The sequence below is a fragment of the Hylobates moloch genome, unplaced genomic scaffold (genome assembly GCF_009828535.3).
Source record: "Hylobates moloch isolate HMO894 unplaced genomic scaffold, HMol_V3 SCAFFOLD_10, whole genome shotgun sequence".
NCBI lineage: Eukaryota > Metazoa > Chordata > Mammalia > Primates > Hylobatidae > Hylobates > Hylobates moloch.
The window spans coordinates 76910284-76933327 of record NW_026652285.1 but is presented as its reverse complement, the minus strand read 5'-3'; the positions used below and the strand labels follow the sequence as shown (position 1 = coordinate 76933327).

Below are 23044 nucleotides of genomic sequence, written 5' to 3'. Positions count from 1 at the left end.
CCAAAACCATCTCTTTGCACTGTATTTCAACCCATTTGTCCGTCTGGGTTTTGAAGGAACAGGTGGGACTGGGGACAGAAGAGTTCTTGAAGCCAGTTTGTCCATCATGGAAAATGAGATCGGTGATGTGGCTACCTCACGGGGCCCGAAGGCTCCTTGTTACTGATTTCCACCTTTTCTCTCTGCCTTTCCCCAAGGGCCAGGACCCCTGGATCTCTGGGCAGAGCAGACACAGGCCCCTATAATAGCCCCCATGCTAGAAAGGAGCCAGAGCCTGTGTGTAAGGCCAGCACAGCCTACTCTGGACAGTGCAGGGTTCCCACTCTCCCAACTCCCCATCTGCTTGCCTCCAGACCCACGTTCACGCCCGAGCCGCTGGGTCGGAGGAGCATCTGTGAGATGAAACACCATTCTTTCCTCGATGTCTCAGCCATCTAACTGTGTGTGTAATCAGGCCAGGTCCTCCCTGCTGGGCAGAAACCATGGGAGTTAAGAGATTGCCAAGATTTATTAGAGGAAGCTGACATGTAACTTCTCTGAGGCAAAATTGAGCCCTCCTTTGAATAGGAATTTGACTCAGTGAACCTTGTACACACTCACACTGAGTCTGCTGCTGATGATACTGTGCACCCCACTGTCTGGGTTTTAATGTCAGGCTGTTCTTTTAGGTATGGCGGCTTTTCCCTGGGTGTCAGTAATACTCAGGCACTTCCTCCGAGTCAAGAAGTTAATGATGCCATCAAACAAATGAAGAAACACCTAAAGCTGGCCAAGGTACAATATCTATCGTAAGATGTATCAGGAAAAATGGGCATGTAGCTGCTGGGATATAGGAGTAGTTGGCAGGTTAAACGGATCACCTGGAAGCTCATTGTTCTGAATATGTTGGCATACAGAGCCGTCTTTGGCATTTAGTGATTTGAGCCAGACAACACTGAATTACTTAGTTGTACGTTTCAAAGTGTAGGTCAAAAACAAATCCAGAGGCCAGGAGCCGTGGCTCATGCTTGTAATCATAGCACTTTGAGAGGCCGAAGCGGGTGGATCACTTGAGGTCAGTTGTTCGAGACCAGCCTGGCCTACGTGACGAAACCCCATATCTACTAAAAATACAAAAAAATGAGCTGGGCTTGGTGGCACACACCTGTAATCCCAGCTACTTGGGAGGCTGAGGCAGGAGAATCGCTTGAATCCTGTAGGCAGAAGTTGCAGTGAGCCAAGATCGCACCGTCGCACTCCAGCCTGGGCAACAAGAGCAAAACTCCATCTCAAAAAAAAAATTTAAAAAATCCAGAGATTTAAAAGCTCTCAGAGGCCGGGCATAGTGGCTTACACCTGTAATCCCAGCACTTTGGGAGGCTGAGGCGGGGGGGGATCACAAGGTCAGGAGTTTGAGACCAGCCTGGCCAACATGGTGAATGAAACCCCGTCTCTGCCAAAAACATAGAAAAATTAGCCGGGCATGGTGGCGTGCGCCTGTAATCCCAGCTACTCGGGAGGCTGAGGTGAGAGAATTGCTTGAACCCGGGAGGCAGAGGTTGCAGTGAACCCACTGCACTCCAGCCTGGACGACAGAGCGAGACTCCGTCTCAAAAAAAGCTCTCAGAACAACTAGATTTACAAATTTGGCCAGTTGGTAAATAAACTGGGTTTCAAACGTACTTCGCTGAAACAATCACTGACTAAATAGGAAATGAATCATTTTTTTTTTTTTTAAGCTGGCAAGCTGGTCTGCAGGACCTGATAAGTACTCACTTCATTTTTCTGTGTCTCAGGTTTACCATTTTTAAGTGAGAATTAAGGGGCTCTGATAAAATGGACCCTAGGATTGTGGACAGCAGTGATAGTCGTAGAGTCCACAACTCTGCTTTTGAGTGATGGTCCCATGTATCTGGCACATCTGCAGGCAGAGCGTGGTTCTGGCTCTTCAGATGATGCCGGTGGAGCACTTTGAGGACTCCTCACCCCACTGTGATAACCAGACATTAATATCTTGGGGCTTTGCATCCCAGGATTTCTCTGTGATTCCTTCTAGACTTGTGGCATCATGGCAGCATCACTGCTGTAGATTTCTGGTCACTTGGTTCTCAGGAGCCGTTTATTTAGTGGCTTCACATTTAATTTCAGTGAACAAGGAAATAGTGGTATTGCTCTTCACAGGGCCGTCCTGTTGCCCACAGGTTCCAGATTGACAGTTGCCCCTTATCTATGTGAACAGTCACAACTGAGGCAGGTTTCTGTTGTTTACAGGACAGTTCTGCCGATCGATTTCTCAACAGCTTGGGAAGGTTTATGACAGGACTGGACACCAAAAATAATGTCAAGGTAAACCACTGTCTTTGTTCTAGTAGCTTTTTGATGAACAATAATCCTTATGTTTCCTGGAGTACTTTCAACTCATGGTAAAATTGGCAGGGGCATTCACAACAGAAAAGAGCAAACTGTTAATTTTATCAGAGAGGCAGTACGGTATAGTGTAGTGATTCAGAGAATTTGCTTTGCCACCAGCCATACCAGGTAACCTTGACTAAGTTACTTAACCTGTCTAAGCCTCAGTTCCCTCATCTGTGAAATGGAGACAATAGTCTTGGCTACCTCCAAACTGTTGTGAGAATTCAATGAGTTAAAGGTATAAGGTCCTCACCACAGCGCCTTCCCACATAGTCAGTGATCACTGTGTCCTGAACACTATAATTACTTTGCCATGTTCTCTGATCCTAGTGTTTTGCCTTGGTAGGTGACCAGAATTTCCTTCTGAGGTTTATGGGCATGGTTGGTGTTTGTGCACGTGCCTGCAGGAGCAGGGTTTGGGGGCATTACCTTGTACCTGGTATGTTTTCTTTCAGGTGTGGTTCAATAACAAGGGCTGGCATGCAATCAGCTCTTTCCTGAATGTCATCAACAATGCCATTCTCCGGGCCAACCTGCAAAAGGGAGAGAACCCTAGCCGTTATGGAATTACTGCTTTCAATCATCCCCTGAATCTCACCAAGCAGCAGCTCTCCGAGGTGGCTCTGTAAGTGTAGCTGTGTCTGAATGGATGGAGTGGGGCAAGGAGAAGGTCATGGAGGAGGGGAGAAAAATATGAAGCTCATTGTAGGGGAACAGCTGCACAGACCGTTACGTTATGATAAATCTGGGTTGATCCAGGCTCTGGGCAGAAGTGATAAGTTTACAAATTGGCTGGTTGGGCTTCTTGAACTGCAGAAGAGAAAATGACACTGATATGTAAAAATCATAACATTTAGTGAATTCATATAAAGTGAGTCCAAAAATTGTTAATTAAATTATAATTTAATTATAAGTGTTTAATCAGTTTGATTTGTTTAAAAACCACTGTTTTAAACTTGGTGGAATATGTTTTTATTAGCTTGTATCTTTAATGCCTAAATTAAGCTCTGTGTGTGTGTGTGTGTGTGTGTGTGTGTGTGTGTGTGTGTGAAGTTTAAAGCCAGGATGGGCTAGTTTAAAGTATGCAGGCTTTGGAGTCATACAGATCTGGGTTTGAATCTGGTCTCTAAACTTTATAGATGTATAATATTAAATGAGGCAGTTCATGTAAATTGCCAAGGCCAGCACTCAGCACAGAGTTGATGTTTCGCACACATTAGATACCTCTCCTGTATATGCAGCATGGCAGTTCCTGTTTCTGCTTTACTCCTACAGGATACTAATATAGGGCACTAGGATCTTTATACCAAGACCCCGTGTAATGGGCTTATAAGACCATTCTTCTTATAAGAATCTGACATAATTTTTGTATGTGTTAGATCAATAGGCTACATACTGTTATTTTCAAGTTGATTTACAGCCAGAAATATTAATTTATTTGAGTAGTTACAGAGTAATATTTCTGCTCTCATTTCGTTTTCAAGCCCCACTGGTCCTTTGTGTGTGAAAATTTACAACTTAACTGCTCTTACAAGGTCACGAACAGTGGACCAAAGTGAATACCATTAACCACTCTGACTTCCTTCATTAGTTTTATTGTGGCAGTGGACTCTTTTGACCTCAGTAATATCAATTTGGGATTTACATTGTCATATTTTTAGACTTAAAAATGATCATCTTAACCCTGAATAAAATGTGTCTGGTGAACAGATGTTTTTCCTTGGGCGGTGCCTCAGATCTCTCTCTCTCTCTCTCTCTCTCTCTCTGTGTGTGTGTGTGTGTGTGTGTGTCCATGTCCTCACTGATTGGGCCCCAACTGCAACAAAGACCCCTCAGATTTTCACACCCTTTTTCTTTCCAGGATGACCACATCAGTGGATGTCCTTGTGTCCATCTGCGTCATCTTTGCGATGTCCTTCGTCCCAGCCAGCTTTGTCGTATTCCTGATCCAGGAGCGGGTCAGCAAAGCAAAACACCTGCAGTTCATCAGTGGAGTGAAGCCTGTCATCTACTGGCTCTCTAATTTTGTCTGGGATATGGTAAGGACACAGGCCTGCTGTATCTTTCTAATGTCTGTCAGGGCCATGGATTGATATGGATAAGAAAGAAAGAGCCCTGGCTATCATCAGGAAATATTCCAGCTACTCTAAAGATGTATGAAAAAGGAATAGCCAGAGGCAGGTGATCACTTTCATGACACCAGACCCAGCATTGGGTACCAGAGTTCATGTCACACCGGAGGGAAAAATCTGTACACAATGATGAAAATTAATACCACTACCACTTAAGTTCCCATGTGAGAACTTTCCCAAGAATCAGAGAGATGCAAGTCAAAATTCCAAGTCAATGCCTCTAACTTCTCTGATGGGTTTTAACCTCCAGAGTCAGAATGTTCTTTGCCTTACTAGGAAAGCCATTTGTCGTTTGAAAACTCTATACATTTTATCAGCAGCTTATCCATCCATTGCAAATATGTTTTTGTGCCTGCTACAATATATTGCTTCTATTTGGACCAATATGGGGGACTTGAAGGAATTCTGAAGTTCTATTTATTGTAAAGTACAGTTGAAATATAGCTCCCTGTAACTTCCATTAATTATAAGCTACACAGAGCAAATCTAATTCTTCTCCCACCGAACAAGTCCCTGGATATTTAAAAACAACTTTCATACTCTCATTTAACCTGAGTATTCCCCAGATAAGATGATATATGAGAATACACCTTGTAACCTCCGAAGCACTGTACAAATATGAGCAATGGTGGTGGAGATGATGATGAGGTCTTTGCTGTTTATACCAAGCCTCTTAGACTTTGTCACTCTTCTGATACGATTGTCCTTGTATGGCTATGCTCTATATTGTTAATGTCCCTTTTCAAAAGCAAAGCCAAGAATTAACCTTGTGTTCAGGCTGTGGTCTGAATGGTTATGAGTCCAGAGGGAGTTAATCTTTAGCCCACACTTCTATTACTGCAGCACAAAGATTTTGCATTTTGGAAGGAGCACTGTCTTACTGGCAGCTTAGTGGTAAACCAGAACTTCCATTTCACACAAATGATTGTGAAATTCAGGTCTCCTTCATTCTATACAAATTCATTTGATTTTTTTTGAAACTAAACTTTATATTTATCCATATTAAATTACATGTGTTTTATTTTTGTTTTATCTTGATTCAGTAATTACTCCATTCAGTAAACACAGACTGAGTGCTATGTCTCTGACTTAATGCCAGGCATAGGTGATTCAGAGATGAAAAGTCAAGTCCCTGAACCCATCTCTTATCTTCCTGGGTATTATCTGTCCCTCCCTGCTTTAGAGCTCCTGAAATTTGCTAGAAGCATGTCTTCATCTAAGTTGTTGATAAACACATCAAGTAGGATTGGACTGAGGCAGAGCCTCAGTCTGAAGCTGCAGTTCTTCTAGCAGCTGACAAGCCCACTATCACTTCCCTGCCTGTGCTTTGCTCTGCCAGCTGTGAATTCTCATAATTGTCCTATCGTCAAGTCTTTATTTCTGCATTTTACTGCTTGATACACTGTTAGGACAGACTTTAAAATTATTCTCAGTGCGATGAAACTATTCTGACATTCATGTTATGAGTAGTTACCTCATAAATAGATTACATGTGAGATTGAACTTGGGCAGACTATAATATAGCATTAATGATGAAACAGACACAATCATCTTCGGGAAGAAGAATGGAAGCTTATTTGCTGCCTGTGAAATTGAAATTACTCTGACTGGGAATCCATCGTTCAGTAAGTTTACTGAGCGTGACACCTTGACTTGGCTGTTGGAAAGACAGAAAGGGCATGTAGTTTATAAAATCAGCCAAGGGGAAAATGCTTGTCAAAATGTATTGTCCAGTATTTTGATTAATAGTTTATGTGGCTTCATTAATTCAGAGTTACTCTGCAATATGTTTATCTGCCCTTTCTTGTCTGATAATGGTGAAGACTTGTGTGATGCGTTGTATATTTGATTTAGGGGTAAACTGTATGTCTTTGTTTTCACTTTTAGTGCAATTACGTTGTCCCTGCCACACTGGTCATTATCATCTTCATCTGCTTCCAGCAGAAGTCCTATGTGTCCTCCACCAATCTGCCTGTGCTAGCCCTTCTACTTCTGCTGTATGGGTAAGTCACCTCTGAGTGAGGGAGCTGCACAGTGGATAAGGCATTTGGTGCCCAGTGTCAGAAGGAGGGCAGGGGACTCTCAGTAGACACTCATCTTTTTGTGTCTCAACAGGTGGTCAATCACACCTCTCATGTACCCAGCCTCCTTTGTGTTCAAGATCCCCAGCACAGCCTATGTGGTGCTCACCAGCGTGAACCTCTTCATTGGCATCAATGGCAGCGTGGCCACCTTTGTGCTGGAGCTCTTCACCGACAATGTGAGTCATGCAGAGAGAACACTCCCGCTGGGATGAGCATCTCTGGGAGCCAGAGGACAGTGCTCAATTTTGATCTTATTCCACTTGTCAGTGGTATTGACGCTACTGACTGCCTTGTCCCGTCTTCAGAGTCTGTCTTCCCTGAGAAGGCAAAGCACCTTTCTTTCTTGCTGTGCCTTACATTTTGCTGGTCAAGCCTTTCGGTTTCTTTTGACAGTTTTTTTTACTTCTTTCTTTTTTCAATGTTGCCGTTACCAAGAGTAGCTCCTCTGCCTTCCACTTTACACACGAGAGCTGGGCGACACCATTCAATTCCAAGGCTTTTACCATCACCTCTCTTGGTGTTTTTATTGTCACCTCTAAGATCTATGCCTTTAGCCTTGTTCGTAACCTTGAACTCTAATCTCACATTCTCACTTGCCTAGTGGAATGCTCCATTTAGATGGCATACAGATACCTCAAACTGGACATGTCCTAGTTTTCTTTCCCCGGAACGTAATGCTTTTCCTTCCATCCCTGTCACACTCAGTGGCACTACCATCCACTCGGTTGCCCAAGCTGGCTCTTAGAGTTATCCTAGATGCTTGCTTTGCTGTTGCAGATTTCCCACATTCAACTGGTTATGTTGTCAGTTCTTCCAGGTATGGACCTCTAAAATAAGGCTTCCTCTCCATTCCGGTTGTCATTGCCTTTGTCCAGACACAGTACACAGGGCCTTTTACAGTTGCACAACTCTTCTTGTGCATACCCGCCACACCCTTTCCCAGCTGTAAGCTTCAGATGAGTTGTCCTCAACCACCATGCTCCTGTAGGCCTGGCTTGAAATGTCCTTCTTCTGTCCCAGGGTCTGGTAGTATATCCCTTGTCCTTCAAGATTTAGCTAAAATGTGAAGCTTTCCTTACCTGCTGGGAGGCGTTCTCTCTTTCCTCTGTGCTCTCAGAGTCCTCAGTCCACGCCTCCAGTACAGCGCACATGCACTTACATGGTAATTTCCTGTTTACATACTTTTCCTACTCGGAGTGGAGTCTGTTTCTTACTAACTTTTGCCTCTCCCATGTCCTAGCACAGTGCATCCAGCGTATAGCCCCTTACTCAGTTGGTAGATATTTGGCCACTGTTACCTTGTGGGATCATAAGTTCTGATGTATTTGAGAAGAATTTCTAAAATTCTAACAAACTCCCGAAACTCAAATATTGACCCAGACATGAGCAATTTGCTTTTAAAATGCTAAGGGATTTTTAATGGATTTGCTTCTAATTAAATCTAGCCTGTTTCTAAGCTTCGTTCATTATTTCTCCATACTCAGAGCATTTCTCCAGATTTTCTAAAGAATAGAATTTTATTGCTACATATCATCAACTATGCCTGCTGCTGTTTAATTGGTATCTGAATTAAAAGGTCCGGTTTGTCCCTAGAGAATCAAATTTTTTCTTCACTCCCATATTTCAGAATTTGATACATTTTTAGGATAAACCATGAATGACATCCATTTCTTCTCCCTCGCCCTCCCTTCCCTCCCATTTTTTTTTTTTTAGAAGCTGAATAATATCAATGATATCCTGAAGTCCGTGTTCTTGATCTTCCCGCATTTTTGCCTGGGGCGAGGCCTCATTGACATGGTGAAAAACCAGGCAATGGCTGATGCCCTGGAAAGGTTTGGTGAGTGAAGCAGTGGCTGCAGGATGTTTTAATGGAGATGGCACTCTGCATAGGCCTTGGTACCCTGAACTTTGTTTTGGAAAGAAGCAGGTGACTAAGCACAGGATGTTCCCCCACCCCCATGCCCAGTGATAGGGCTCATGCCAACACACCTGGTTGTGGCATGGGTTTTGTGACACAACTGTTTGTCTGTGTCTCTGATAGCACTGAGAAAAGTGAAAGGGCAGTTTTGAAGTTAAGGAAGAGATAGTGGCATTTGCTTGGATCCATTGGCTCATGCCACTTTCTTGGTTGGTTAGAGGCAATGGAAAATCAAACCACAACTTTGAGAATTAGAAGGTCAGGGAATCAGAAGGAAAGATGCAAACTTTGGCTCTATTAGGTGAATCATGTGCCTGCAGATGAGGTCATATATTATCTTTTACACAGTCTATAAAATGATAATGTATTACATCTTTTTCTACCTTTAGAATGGTTAAAAATATTTCTCTTGTAGCCATATGGTTATTATTCATCCATTAGATAATATAGTCAAATGGGCCATGTTATTTACTGGACATAGAAGAGGGGCTTTTTCCCAACTTGGGGTACAAAGGAGATTTGTAAGGAATTTAAGGAATGGTTACATGGAACTAGATTTAATTGAATCTAGTGATTTAATTGATTCACTAGGATACATGCTACTGAAAGGGGAATCTGCTTAAAGTGCTTTCTGATATTTCTTATTACTAAAACTTAGAATTTATTAAAAATACTGACTGTAAAAATTACTTGGGTTGTTAGCCTTTTCGAAAGGATTTTTGGCATGTCTCATTAAAAAAAGAAATACTAGATATCTTCAGTGAAGTTATAAATCGAATACACATTGGCTCTGAAATTCTGATTGATACTGGGTCATAAAAAGTTTTCCCAAATCAGACTTGGAAAGTGATCACTCCCTTGTTACTCTTTTCTCCTTGTCATGGGTGATAGCCATTGGTGTTTATTGGAAGATCGGTGAATTTTAAGGAACATAGGCCCAAATTTGAGGAAGGGCCATGGTTTTTGATCCCTCCATTCTGACCGGATCTCTGCATTGTGTCTACTAGGGGAGAATCGCTTTGTGTCACCATTATCTTGGGACTTGGTGGGACGAAACCTCTTCGCCATGGCCGTGGAAGGGGTGGTATTCTTCCTCATTACTGTTTTGATCCAGTACAGATTCTTCATCAGACCCAGGTGAGCTTTTTCTTAGAACCCATGGAGCACCTGGTTGAGGGTCACAGAGGAGGCGCACAGGGAAACACTCACCAATGGGAGTTGGATTGAACTGAACTCAAAATATGTGATAAAACTGATTTTCCTGATGTGGGCATCCCGCAGCCCCCTCCCTGCCCATCCTGGAAACTGTGGCGGGTTGGTTTTATAATACTCCGTTAGAGACTGAATCTTTGTCCTGAAAAATAGTTTGAAAAGTTCATTTTTCTTATTTTTTCCCCCAAGACCTGTAAATGCAAAGCTCCCTCCTCTGAATGATGAAGATGAAGATGTGAGGCGGGAAAGACAGAGAATTCTTGATGGTGGAGGCCAGAATGACATCTTAGAAATCAAGGAGTTGACGAAGGTGAGAGAGTACAGGTTACAATAGCTCATCTTCAGTTTTTTTCAGCTTTATGTGCTGTAAGCCAGCAGTTTGCTGACTTGCTTAATAAAAGGGCATGTGTTCCCAAAATGTACATCTATACCAAGGTTCTGTCAATTTTATTTTGAAAACACCATGGAGACTTCTTAAAGAATTCTTACTGAGAATTATTTTGTAATATGGATTCCCATTCTCGAATATATTGGTTTTATGTGCTTACATTTATGTGTTGGTTATTAAAACATACTAATTGTGTATATCTAGTCAAAACTGAGGTAGGGAGAATAAATGGTTGATTTTGAGTTTCATAGTCCAAAAAGCTGATGTATTGCCAGTGCTCAAGAGGGTCTGTATCAGCCCTCTAGATGCCAGCATCTCCAAATTTTACTTTTTTGTAATCTGTGCAGTATTTGCAATATTTTTATTATAAATTCCTACTCTGTGGAATTTAATTTTTAAAATACCTGCAATACATATATATGTTGAATAAATGAAAAATTATGTAGATAATAATGAGTGATATGGTTCTAAAAAGACAGGTTAAAAAGTAAGTTCCCTTTTATTTTGAGCTTCAGAATCATTCAGAAGCCAGTCACCACAAACGCAGACCAAGGCTCCTAGCCCATGAAATATGCCTATGGCTTAGGCTTATTGACAAGGCTTGTGTTGCAGTGTATGTGGTTTATAGTCCTGCCCTCCACAGTTGCTTGGGAGAGCTGTGAGTCACTGAGGCTCATGAATGTTTACATTTTGTTTGTTGCAGATATATAGAAGGAAGCGGAAGCCTGCTGTTGACAGGATTTGCGTGGGCATTCCTCCTGGTGAGGTAAAGACACTTTGTCTATATTGTGTTTGTCCCTATTAATTCTGACTATCTCTACCCAGTCAAGCAACGATGCTCATTAAGGGGTAAAAGTGGATTTTAAAAGCTTCTGTATTTATGCCAGGATGGAGCAATCAGTCATCGAGAAGAAAGGGACCCTGTATGTCAAGAGAATGATTTTAGGGAATTCAATGCAATTTAAGGAAAAGCAAGGGGCCGGGCACAGTGATTCACACCTGTAATCCCAGCACTTTGGGAGGCCGAGGTGGGTGGATCACGAGGTCAGGAGATTGAGACTATCCTGGCCAACATGGTGAAACCTCATCTCTACTATAAATACAAAAATTAGCTGGGCATAGTAGTGCGTTCCTGTAGTCCCAGCCACTAGGGAGGCTGAGGCAGAAGAATCGCTTGAACCTAGGAGGGGGAGGTTGCAGTGAGCCGAGATTGCGCCACTGCACTCCAGCCTGGTGACAGAGTGAGACTCATCTCAACAACAAAAACAGAAAAAGCATGCACATCCAAAACATGCTTTTGTGATCCATTTGGGATGCTGATGACATTCAAATAGATTTTTAAAAATAGATTTTCTCCTTTCTGGTTTCTGTTGGTGTTCTTTTATGCCCTTTTGCCAGAGTAGGTGGTGCAATTTGGCTAGCTGGCTTTCATTACTGTTTTTCACACATTAACTTTGGCCTCAACCTGACAACTCAAATAATATTTATAAATACAGCCACACTTAAAATGGTCCCATTAAGAAATACATATTGAAATATCTATATGATGTGTTAAAACCAAGAAAATATTTGATTCTTCTCTGATATTTGAGAATGAAGGTTTGAGGTAGTTACTTGTTAGGGGCGTTTATATTCATGTTTTTAGAGTTTGCTTATACAACTTAATCTTTCTTTTTCAGTGCTTTGGGCTCCTGGGAGTTAATGGGGCTGGAAAATCATCAACTTTCAAGATGTTAACAGGAGATACCGCTGTTACCAGAGGAGATGCTTTCCTTAACAAAAATAGGTGAGAAAAGAAGTAGCCTGTATTTTGCTGCAAATACTTTGTTTTTAATTTATTTAAAGAAATAGATTGTTATTTTTGATTACAGTGGTATTTTTAGAGTTCATAAAAATGTTGAAATATGGTAAAGGGTAAAGAAGCACATTAAATCATCCATGATTTCAATATCTAGAGATAATCACAATTTACATTTCCTTTTAGTCTCATTCTCTTCTTTTAACAGCTTTATTCAGGTATAATTTACATACAATATAATTTACTTGTTTTTTAAGAGTATAATTCAGTGATTTTTGGTAAATTGAGAGTTTTGCAACCATCACCACCATCCAGTTTTAGAACTTTTCCATCACCCCACGTCTATCTTATATACACATATGAATGTGCCATAAAATTGAGATCATAATGTATGTAGAGTTTAAAATTAGTTTTTATTGTTAATGAGTGTATTATGAATATTTCCCAATGGGTTACATTTCCTAAGATGTGGAATTTTACATTGCTACATAAAATTCCCCTATGTACATGTACCTATAATTTATTTAATAAATTCCTTATAAATGTTGGACATATATTAGTTTCCATTTTTCACTATGTAAATATGTCCCTGTATACATCTTTTATTATTTCCTGAGGAACAATTCCTAGAAAGTAAATTGCCCTCTCTAAAGAGCATACAAATTGACGGAGCCACCATTAGGCCATTTTCTGAGACTGCACAGGTCACAAAGCAATCTGATCTTTGTGAATACAGCTACATTTTATAGGCTTCTTAGATAATATTACTCTAAGTACTTTAAATATGTGGGGCTTCTCTGGGCTTTTTTTTTTTTGAGACGGAGTTTCACTCTTACTGCCCAGGCTGGGGTGCAATGGCGTGACCTTGGCTCATTGCAACCTCCGCCTCCCAGGTTCAAGTGATTCTCCTGCCTCAGCCTCCCGAGTAGCTGAGATTACAGGTGCCCGCCACAATGCCTGGCTAATTTTTTTGTATTTTCAGTAGAGACAGGGTTTCACCATGTTGGCCAGACTGGTCTCGAGCTCCTGACCTCAGGTGATCCACCTGCCTCAGCCTCCCAAAGTTCTGGGATTACAGGCATGAGCCACTGCTCCTGGCTTCTCTGGACCTATTATGTGAAGAGATAGTACAAGGCAGTGGCCTTCAAGGTTTTCTGACCATGACCCTTGTGGGAAATACATTTTATATCTCAACCTAGTATGTACACACAGACACGTAGACACTCACATGTATAACCTAAAGTTTCACAAAGCAGTAGCTACTGTTACTAATTGTAGTGCACTCTGCTGTTTCTTATTCTACTTTATACTGCATCATTAAAAAAGTGCTGGTCATGACCCACTAAATTTATTTCCCAACCCACTAATGAACAATGACTCACAATTTGAACACACTGGACAGGGGGATAGCCAATGAACTTGAAAAGAGCAAGGAAATTGATGTATTCATGATCTCCTCTCCTGTCTTTTAACATTTTTGCAGTAGCAATGTAAAGGAGTCCTAAGAGAACAGACATTCTGGGAATAGCAGGCCTAGCACTGCACAACTGCATTCCTAGGCTTGCTCCTGGTACCAAGCTCCTGATGCATATAGCTGTGGCAGTAATAACCAGCCCATAGTAAGGTTTGTCACAGGGACTGGTTGTAAGAACTGCTTTGGTTGGTATAGCTGTGAGGGCCTGGCACGGTGTCCACGTGTGCCTCAATGCTAATTCTGACAAAGGCTGACCCTGGGGGTGCTAATTAGATACACAGAGAGGAATGGATGCTGCCAGAAGGCCAAGTTCATGGCAGTGCCGCTGTGGCTAAGGTGCAGTCATCAGTCTGGAATGTGGACACTGAACTTCTCTCACATCTGATTCTTCACTTCACTGGCTTCATAGAACCCAAAAGCCACCCCACCAATATAAATTGTGTCTCTAGGTTCTGTGTTGCTCACACCCAAAATTTCTGGGCCTTCTCACTTGGTGCATATGAATGGTGCATATGAGTGAAGTCTAGGATGGGGCCTTAGTGTTAAAGCCCCGGGGTAGTGTGACTGAGATTGTTGGCAAAGAATGTGCAGTGGTTGGCATGACCTCAGAAATTCTGAAATGGGACTGCACCTGCAGACTGAAGTGTTCAGAGAGCCAGGGAGGTGCAAGGACTGGGCAGGATCGAGGCAGAAACCCTGCCTGCCAGGAAGAGCTAGCATCCTGGGGGCAGAAAGGCTGTGCTTTCAAGTAGCAGCAGATGTATTGGTATCTTTGTAATGGAGAAGCATACTTTATAGGAACATCAGGCCAGATTGTCTGACCAGAGTATCTCTACCTGCTTAAAATCTAAGTAGTTTTCTTGTCCTTTGCAGTATCTTATCAAACATCCATGAAGTACATCAGAACATGGGCTACTGCCCTCAGTTTGATGCCATCACAGAGCTGCTGACTGGGAGAGAACACGTGGAGTTCTTTGCCCTTTTGAGAGGAGTCCCAGAGAAAGAAGTTGGCAAGGTACTGTGGGTGCCTGAAAGCCAGCCTGTCTCCTTTGGCATCCTGACAATATATACCTTATGGCTTTTCCACACACATTGACTTCAGGCTGCTTTCCCTCAACAATGCAGCAGTTTGAAATGCTGGTTCTTTGTATCTGCTTTCAGGGTGGAAACCTGTAATGGTGGTGGGGCAGGGCTGGGTGGGCAGAGAGGGAGTGCTGCTCCCACCATACGAATCCCTGCTCCCTGCTTTGGCTTCTCACCAGTTGTCAGGTTACGATTATAGAACCTAGTCCTACTCAGTGAAAGAACTTTCATACATATATGTGTAGGACAGCATGATAAAATTCCCAAGCCAGACCAAAGTCAAGGTGCTTTTTATCACTGTAGGTTGGTGAGTGGGCGATTCGGAAACTGGGCCTCATGAAGTATGGAGAAAAATATGCTGGTAACTATAGTGGAGGCAACAAACGCAAGCTCTCTACAGCCATGGCTTTGATCGGCGGGCCTCCTGTAGTGTTTCTGGTGAGTGTGACTGTGAATGGAAAACTATTGTTCTGGCCTGAGTGGAAAACATGACTGTTCAAAAGTCCTATATGTCCAGGGCTGTTGTATGATTGGCTTGTCTTCCACCAGGGACAGCAGAGCCACCTTGGAGAAGCAGAGGGAAGCTTCTCCCTTGGCACACACTGGGGTGGCTGTACCATGCCTGCAGATGCTCCCAAATAGAGGCACTCCAAGCACTTTGTTTCTTAGTGTGATTGAGGCTGGATATGTGATTTGATCTTTCTCTGGAACATTCTTTCTAATCATCTTTGTGTTCATTCCCTGAAAATAGAGAGTGTGGACACAGCTTTAAAATCCCCAAGGTAGCAACTAGGTCATAGTTCCTTACACACGGATAGATGAAAAACAGATCAGACTGGGCAGTGGCCCTTGACCCTTTTTCTTCTGTAGATAAGAGCATTGATGTTATTACGGGAAGAAGCCTTTGAGGCTTTTATGTATTCCACATGGGTTTGGAATTTGTTTCTGTAAGGCTAACAATTGCAATATACTAGGGTAATCTGAGTGAGCGGGAATAAAAAAGAAAAAAAAAAAGGAATTTCACCCAAATCTTATACTGACTTCAATAGAGGTTTCATACAAAAAGTTGTGTAGTATACACTTATCAGTCATGAAAAGATAATTACAACTAAATGGCCTTTTCCTTCCCTATTTATTTGGAGAAATTTAATTCTATAAAAAAGTACTCAGAATATTTGAGTTTCCTGCATCAATAAGACATTTATAATAATGACCTTGTTTACAAATGAATTTGAAACTTACTCTAATTCTTTAGTCCATCAAGAAATAACTAGAATGGTAAGTTACAATTTAAGCTGTTTCAAAGATGCTTCTGCATTTAAAAACAAATTTATCTTTGATTTTTTTTTCCCCCAGCAAATAAGACTTACTTTATTCTAATTACAGGATGAACCCACCACAGGCATGGATCCCAAAGCCCGGCGGTTCTTGTGGAATTGTGCCCTAAGTGTTGTCAAGGAGGGGAGATCAGTAGTGCTTACATCTCATAGGTCCGTAGTAAAGTCTTGGCTTCCTCACTGTGGGATGTTCTAACTTTCCAAGTAGAATATGCGATCATTTTGTAAAAATTAGAAAATACAGAAAAGCAAAGAGTAAAACAATTATTACCTGAAATTATACGACTTGGAGACAACTACTATCTTCACTGGGCTGGTTATGTTTGCAGAATTTTCCTATGCAAATCTGTGTATGTGTGTGTGTGTGTTTATGTGTATTCTTACAAAAATGCAAGCCCAGTATAAATACTGTTCTTTTTCACTTAATATATTGTAAACATTATTCCAAGTCAGTGCATTTAGGTGTCATTTCTTATAGCTGGATAGTATTCCATTAGGATATACTCTCATTTAACTATTCCCCTTTTTGTAGACATTTGGATTATTTCCAACTTGTTCACAATTGTAAACACCACTACAGTGAACAGCATCATCCCAATATCCACATGTACTTGTAACAGAATACAAGTCCCTAGGAAGCTGGAATGCTGGAAGTCATGGTGATGTTCCTATGGTTATAGAGAATCTCCCTAAAACTAAAACCTCGTTCTGTTTTACCGCAGTATGGAAGAATGTGAAGCCCTTTGCACTAGGATGGCAATTATGGTCAATGGAAGGTTCAGGTGCCTTGGCAGTGTCCAGCATCTAAAAAATAGGTAACAAAGATAATTTCTTTGGGATAGTGCCTAGTGAGAAGGCTTGGTATTTATTCTTTTGTGAGTATACAAATGGTGGCTCTAAAATAAAGGGAAATAAAACTGAGCAAAATGGTGTAGTGGAAAGAATGAGGGCTTTGAAGTCAGAACTGCATTCAAATTCTGTCTTTACCATTTACTGGTTCTGTGACTCTTGGGCAAGTTACTTAACTACTGTAAGAGTCAGTTTCCCTGGAAGATCTACCTCCTAGCTTTGTGCTATAGATGAAATGAAAAACATTTACATGTGCCAGTACTAGTGAGAGTGCAAGCTTTGGAGTCAAACACAAATGGGTTTGCATCCTGGCCCTACCAGTTATGAGCTCTGAGCCATGGGCAAGTGATTAACTCCCTGGGCCTCAGTTTCTCTGTAACATCTGTCAGACTTCATGGGTCCAGGTGAGGATTAAAGGAGATCATGTATTTACAGCACATGGCATGGTGCTTCACATAAAATAAGTATTTAGTAAATGATAACTGGTTCCTTCTCTCAGAAACTTATTTCTGGGCCTGCCAGAGGCCGCCCTTTTTCATGGCACAAGTTGGGTTCCCAGGGTTCAGTGTTCTTTTAAATAGTTGCCTGGAGATCCTCCATTTGGGTATTTTTTCCTGCTTTCAGGTTTGGAGATGGTTATACAATAGTTGTACGAATAGCAGGGTCCAACCCGGACCTGAAGCCTGTCCAGGATTTCTTTGGACTTGCCTTTCCTGGAAGTGTTCTAAAAGAGAAACACCGGAACATGCTACAATACCAGCTTCCATCTTCGTTATCTTCTCTGGCCAGGATATTCAGCATCCTCTCCCAGAGCAAAAAGCGACTCCACATAGAAGACTACTCTGTTTCTCAGACAACACTTGACCAAGTAAGCTTTGAGTGTCAAAACAGATTTATTCTTAGGGTGTGGATTCCTGCCCCCACACTCCCGCCCGTAGGTCCAAGAGCAGTTTGTATCTTGAATTGGTGCTTGAATTCCTGATCTACTATTAATAGCTATGCTTTTTACTAAACCTCTCTGAACCTGAAAAGGGAGATGATGCCTATGTACTCTATAGGATTATTGTGAGAGTTTATTGTAATAATAACCATAAAAACTACCATTTAGTGAGTACCTACCATGGGCCAGGCATGTTACTTGGTGCCTAATCCTATTTAAATTAGATAAAAAAGTACCAAATAGGTCCTGACACTTAATAAGTACTTAGTAAATATTTGCTTCCCTCTGCCCTTTAATCAAGACTCTATGTGCCAAAGTAAATGGATGACTGAGTAGTTGGCGATGTGGGGGGTGGGAGGCGATATAGAAAGTCAATTTTTGGCCGGGCGTGGTGGCTCATGCCTGTAATCCCAGCACTTTGGGAGGCCGAGGTGCGGGCAGATCATGAGGTCAGGAGATCAAGATCATCCTGGCCAACAGGGTGAAACCCTGTCTCTACTAAAAATACAAAAATTAGCTGGGCATGGTGGTGCGCGCTTGTAGTCCCAGCTACTTGCAAGGCTGAGGCAGGAGAATTGCTTGAACCCAGGAGGTGGAGGTTGCAGTGAGCCAAGGTCTCGCCACTGCACTCCAGCCTGGGGACAGAGCAGACTCCATGTCAAGGGGGAAAAAAAAAGTCTATTTTTAAGTTGTTATTGCTTTTTTCAAGTATTCTTCTCTCCTTCACACAGTTTTCTAGTTAATCCATTTATGCAATTCTGTATGCTCCTGCTTGACCTAATTTCAACGTCTTGGAAAAATAGAACTAGAATAAAGAATGAGCAAGTTGAGTGGTATTTGTGGTATTTATAAAGGTTCATCTTAATCTTTTAACAGGTATTTGTGAACTTTGCCAAGGACCAAAGTGATGATGACCACTTAAAGGACCTCTCATTACACAAAAACCAGACAGTAGTGGATGTTGCAGTTCTCACATCTTTTCTACAGGATGAGAAAGTGAAAGAAAGCTATGTATGAAGAGTCCTGTTCATACGGGGTGGCTGAAAGTAAAGAGGAACTAGACTTTCCTTTGCACCATGTGAAGTGTTGCGGAGAAAAGAGTCAGAATTCGATGTGGGAAGAAGTAAACTGGATACTGTACTGATACTATTCAATGCAATGCAATTCAATGCAATGAAAACAAAATTCCATTACAGGGGCAGTGCCTTTGTAGCCTATGTCTTACATGGCTCTCAAGTGAAAGACTTGAATTTAGTTTTTTACCTATACCTATGTGAAACTCTATTATGGAACCCAATGGACATAGGGGTTTGAACTCATACTTTTTTTTTTTTTTTTTGTTCCTGTGTATTCTCACTGGGGTTGCAACAATAATTCATCAAGTAATCATGGCCAGTGATTATTGATCAAAATCAAAAGGCATGCACATCCTCATTCACTAAGCCATGCCATGCCAGGAGACTGGTTTCCCGGTGACACATCCATTGCTGGCAATGAGTGTGCCAGAATTATTAGTGCCAAGTTTTTAAGAAAGTTTGAAGCACCATGGTGTGTCATGCTCACTTTTGTGAAAGCTGCTCTGCTCAGAGTCTACCAACATCATTGAATATCAGTTGACAAAATGGTGCCATGTGTGGCTAACATCCTGCTTTGATTCCCTCTGATAAGCTGTTCTGGTGTCAGTAACATGCAACAAAAATGTGGGTGTCTCTAGGCACAGGAAACTTGGTTCCATTGTTATATTGTCCTGTGCTTTGAGCCATGGGTCTGCAGGGTCATCCTTATGAGACTCTTAAGTATACTTAGATCCTGGTAAGAGGCAAAGAATCAACAGGCAAACTGCTGGGGCTGCAAGCTGCTGAAGCCAGGGCATGGGATTAAAGAGATTGTGTGTTCAAACCTAGGGAAGCCTGTGCCCATTTGTCCTGACTGTCTACTAACATGGTACACTGCATCTCAAGATGTTTCTTATCTGACACAAGTGTATTATTTCTGGCTTTTTAAATTAATCTAGAAAATGAAAAGATGGAGTTGTATTTTGACAAAAATCTTTGTACTTTTTAATGTTATTTGGAATTTTAAGTTCTATCAGTGACTTCTGAATCCTTAGAATGGCCTCTTTGTAGAACCCTGTGGTATAGAGGAGTATGGCCACTGCCCCACTATTTTTATTTTCTTATGTAAGTTTGCATATCAGTCATGACCAGTGCCTAGAAAGCAATGTGATGGTCAAGATCTCATGACATTATATTTGAATTTCTTTCAGATCATTTAGGATACTCTTACTCTCAATTCATCAATCAAGTATTCTTTGAGTGTATGCTGTAGCTGAAAGAGTATGTACGTATGTATAAGGGTAGAGAGAAATTAAGTCTCAGTAGACTTCCTGTGCCATGTTATTCAGCTCACTGGTTTACAAATATAGGTTGTCTTGTGGTTGTAGGAGCCCACTGTGACAATATTGGGCAGCCTTTTTTTTTAATTGCCACAATGCAAAAGCCAAGAAAGTATAAGGGTCACGAGTCTAAACAATGAATTCTTCAACAGGGAAAACAGCTAGCTTGAAAACTTGCTGAAAAACACAACTTGTGTTTATGGCATTTAGTACCTTCAAATAATTGGCTTTGCAGATATTGGATACCCCATTAAATCTGACAATCTCAAATTTTTCATCTCTTCAATCACTAGTCAAGAAAAGTATAAAAACAACAAATGCTTCCATATGGAGCATTTTTCAGAGTTTTCTAACCCAGTCTTATTTTTTTAGTCAGTAAACATTTTTAAAAATACTGTTTCACTAATACTGTTAACTGTCTTGAGAGAAAAAAAATATGAGAGAACTATTGTTTGGCGAAGTTCAAGTGATCTTTCAATATCATTACTAACTTCTTCCACCTTTTCCAAAATTTGAATATTAACTCTAAAGGTGTAAGACTTCACATTTCAAATTAATCTCTCTATATTTTTTAAATTTACAGAATATTATATAACCCACTGCTGAAAAAGAAAAAAATGATTGTTTTGGAAGTTAAAGTCAATATTGCTTTTAAATATAAGTAATGAAGGCATATTTCCAATAACTAGTGATATGGCATCATTGCATTTTACACTATCTTCAAAAATATAGAATTTATAGAATAATTTCTCCTCGTTTAATATTTTTCAAAATCAAACTTATGTTGGTTTTCTCATTTTACTAAAATCATATTCTAATTCTTCATTATAGTAAATCTATGAGCAACTCCTTCAGTTTCTCTGACTTCAAGGCCATATTTTAAAAAATCGAAAGGCACTGTGAACTATTTTGAAGAAAACACAACATTTTAATACAGATTGAAAGGATCTCTTCTGAAGCTAGAAACAATCTATAGTTACACATCTTCATCAATACTGTGTTACCTTTTAAAATAGTAATCTTTTACATTTTCCTGTGTAAACCTAATTGTGGTAGAAATTTTTACCAACTCTATACTCAATCAAGCAAAATTTCTGTATATTCCCTGTGGAATGTAACTATGTGAGTTTCAGAAATTCTCAAAATACGTGTTCAAAAATTTCTGCTTTTGCATCTTTTGGACACCTCGGATAACTTATTAACAACTGTGAATATGAGAAATACAGAAGAAAATAATAAGCCCTCTATACATAAATGCCCAGCACAATTCATTGTTAAAAAAACAACCAAACCTCACACTACTGTATTTCATTATCTGTCCTGAAAGCAAATGCTTTGTGACTATTAAATGTTGCACATCATTCATTCACTGTATATTAATCATTGACTAAAGCAATTTGTCTGTGTTTTCTTCTTGTGGTTGTATATATCAGGTAAAATGTTTTCTAAAGAGCCATGTGTCATATAATACTGAACCACTTTGATATTGAGACATTAATTTGTACCCTTGTTATTATCTACTAGTAATAATGTAATACTGTAGAAATATTGCTCTAATTCTTTTCAAAATTGTTGCATCCCCCTTAGGATGTTTCTATTTCCATAAGGATATAGGTATGCTATTATCCCTTCTTATACCCTAAGATGAAGCTGTTTTTGTGCTCTTTGTTCATCATTGGCCCTCATTCCAAGCACTTTACGCTGTCTGTAATGGGATCTATTTTTGCACTGGAATATCTGAGAATTGCAAAACTAGACAAAAGTTTCACAACAGATTTCTAAGTTAAATCATTTTCATTAAAAGGAAAAAAGAAAAAAAATTTTGTATGTCAATAACTTTATATGAAGTATTAAAATGCATATTTCTATGTTGTAATATAATGAGTCACAAAATAAAGCTGTGACAGTTCTGTTGGTCTACAGAAATTTACTTTTGTGCATTTGTGGCACCACCTACTGTTGAAGGGTTATAAAGCCATTAGAAAAGTAGAGGGGAAGTGATTTGGATCAAAAGGAAAACCTTTAGAAAAGATTCAAATGTTCCCTTAATCATAAAAGAGAACTGAGGGGACTACTTGAAAATAAAAGGTTGTTTTGTATTTTTATGTTGGTTAAGATACTAGCTGGTATTAAGTGTTAGAGGTTTTTAGATAAATATTCTGCTTAATGATTATGAAGCTGCACTGAGATTTCTGAAAATGCTCTGTAGCTGAGCTTATTTAATAAATGTTCACTTGGTATAGGGGAAGCTACAAAGGCAGCCTTCAGTGCCCTTTTGTTTATTCAACCGAAAATATAAGGACACAATATAGCAGTTATACTGGCAAGGTGCTGGGGGTGGTGGCAGTGGTGAGCAGGAAGGCGAAGTAGATATGGAAACAGAAATGATACTAATATCGGTGACTCCTTCCTTTTTTCCTGTAATAAGTGCTGTGCAGACAACATATGAGCAGTGCTGATAAATGTAAATTTATTTTTCATAGCTCATTAAGAATCAGTTTCAGAAAAAGATGTCTGCTTATTTTGCTACTTGAAGAATCCCTGTCAAACAGTCCTTTTGAGGCAGTACAAGAGGCTGTCTCTATTTGTGACCTCGGGAATGGCTGTGACAAAGTGTCGTGAGCAGTCCTTTTTCTGTGGCACAGATCTGAACTTTGTGTGCAGAAAAATCTTGGCTTCAAGTGAGCCAAGATGCCCCCTGAGCATCAGCATCACAACTTCATCCTCCTACCTTGAAGTTCATGTTATAGTGACTTTAATGAAATCATAGAACACTGTTTCTTCGTGAACAATCACAAGGGAGAGGAAAAAAACGTTACTGAAAAATAAAAAGGCAGGTAATTTAGATGAAAATATGTTACCCATGAGTTTTTGTTTTTGTTTTTTGTTTGTCTTTTTTTGAGAAACAGAATCTTGCTGTCATCCAGGCTGGAGTGCAGTGGCATGATCTTGGCTCACTGCAACCTCCGCCTCCTGGGTTCAAGTGATTCTCCTCAGCTTCCCAAGTAGCTGGGACTACAGGCATGCGCCACGATGCCCAGCT

General features: G+C 40.6%; 1 protein-coding gene across 2 annotated transcripts in view; it reads left to right on the top strand.

Moving 5' to 3' along the window:
- Positions 1-21911, top strand: part of ABCA1 (ATP binding cassette subfamily A member 1) — a 147487-nt gene extending 125576 nt beyond the window's left edge. For both annotated transcript variants that reach the window (XM_032164775.2, XM_032164777.2), the window contains 17 exons: positions 669-774; positions 2251-2325; positions 2847-3016; positions 4253-4430; positions 6411-6526; positions 6639-6783; positions 8321-8444; positions 9533-9662; positions 9927-10047; positions 10829-10891; positions 11805-11911; positions 14271-14412; positions 14784-14918; positions 15867-15970; positions 16540-16632; positions 17291-17534; positions 18483-21911. In XM_032164775.2, coding sequence (XP_032020666.1) covers positions 669-774; positions 2251-2325; positions 2847-3016; positions 4253-4430; positions 6411-6526; positions 6639-6783; positions 8321-8444; positions 9533-9662; positions 9927-10047; positions 10829-10891; positions 11805-11911; positions 14271-14412; positions 14784-14918; positions 15867-15970; positions 16540-16632; positions 17291-17534; positions 18483-18623 — 2194 coding nt within the window. In that variant the 3' untranslated portion in view covers positions 18624-21911. The remainder of the gene's footprint in view (positions 1-668; positions 775-2250; positions 2326-2846; positions 3017-4252; positions 4431-6410; positions 6527-6638; positions 6784-8320; positions 8445-9532; positions 9663-9926; positions 10048-10828; positions 10892-11804; positions 11912-14270; positions 14413-14783; positions 14919-15866; positions 15971-16539; positions 16633-17290; positions 17535-18482) is intronic.
- The last annotated feature ends 1133 nt before the right edge of the window (positions 21912-23044 follow it).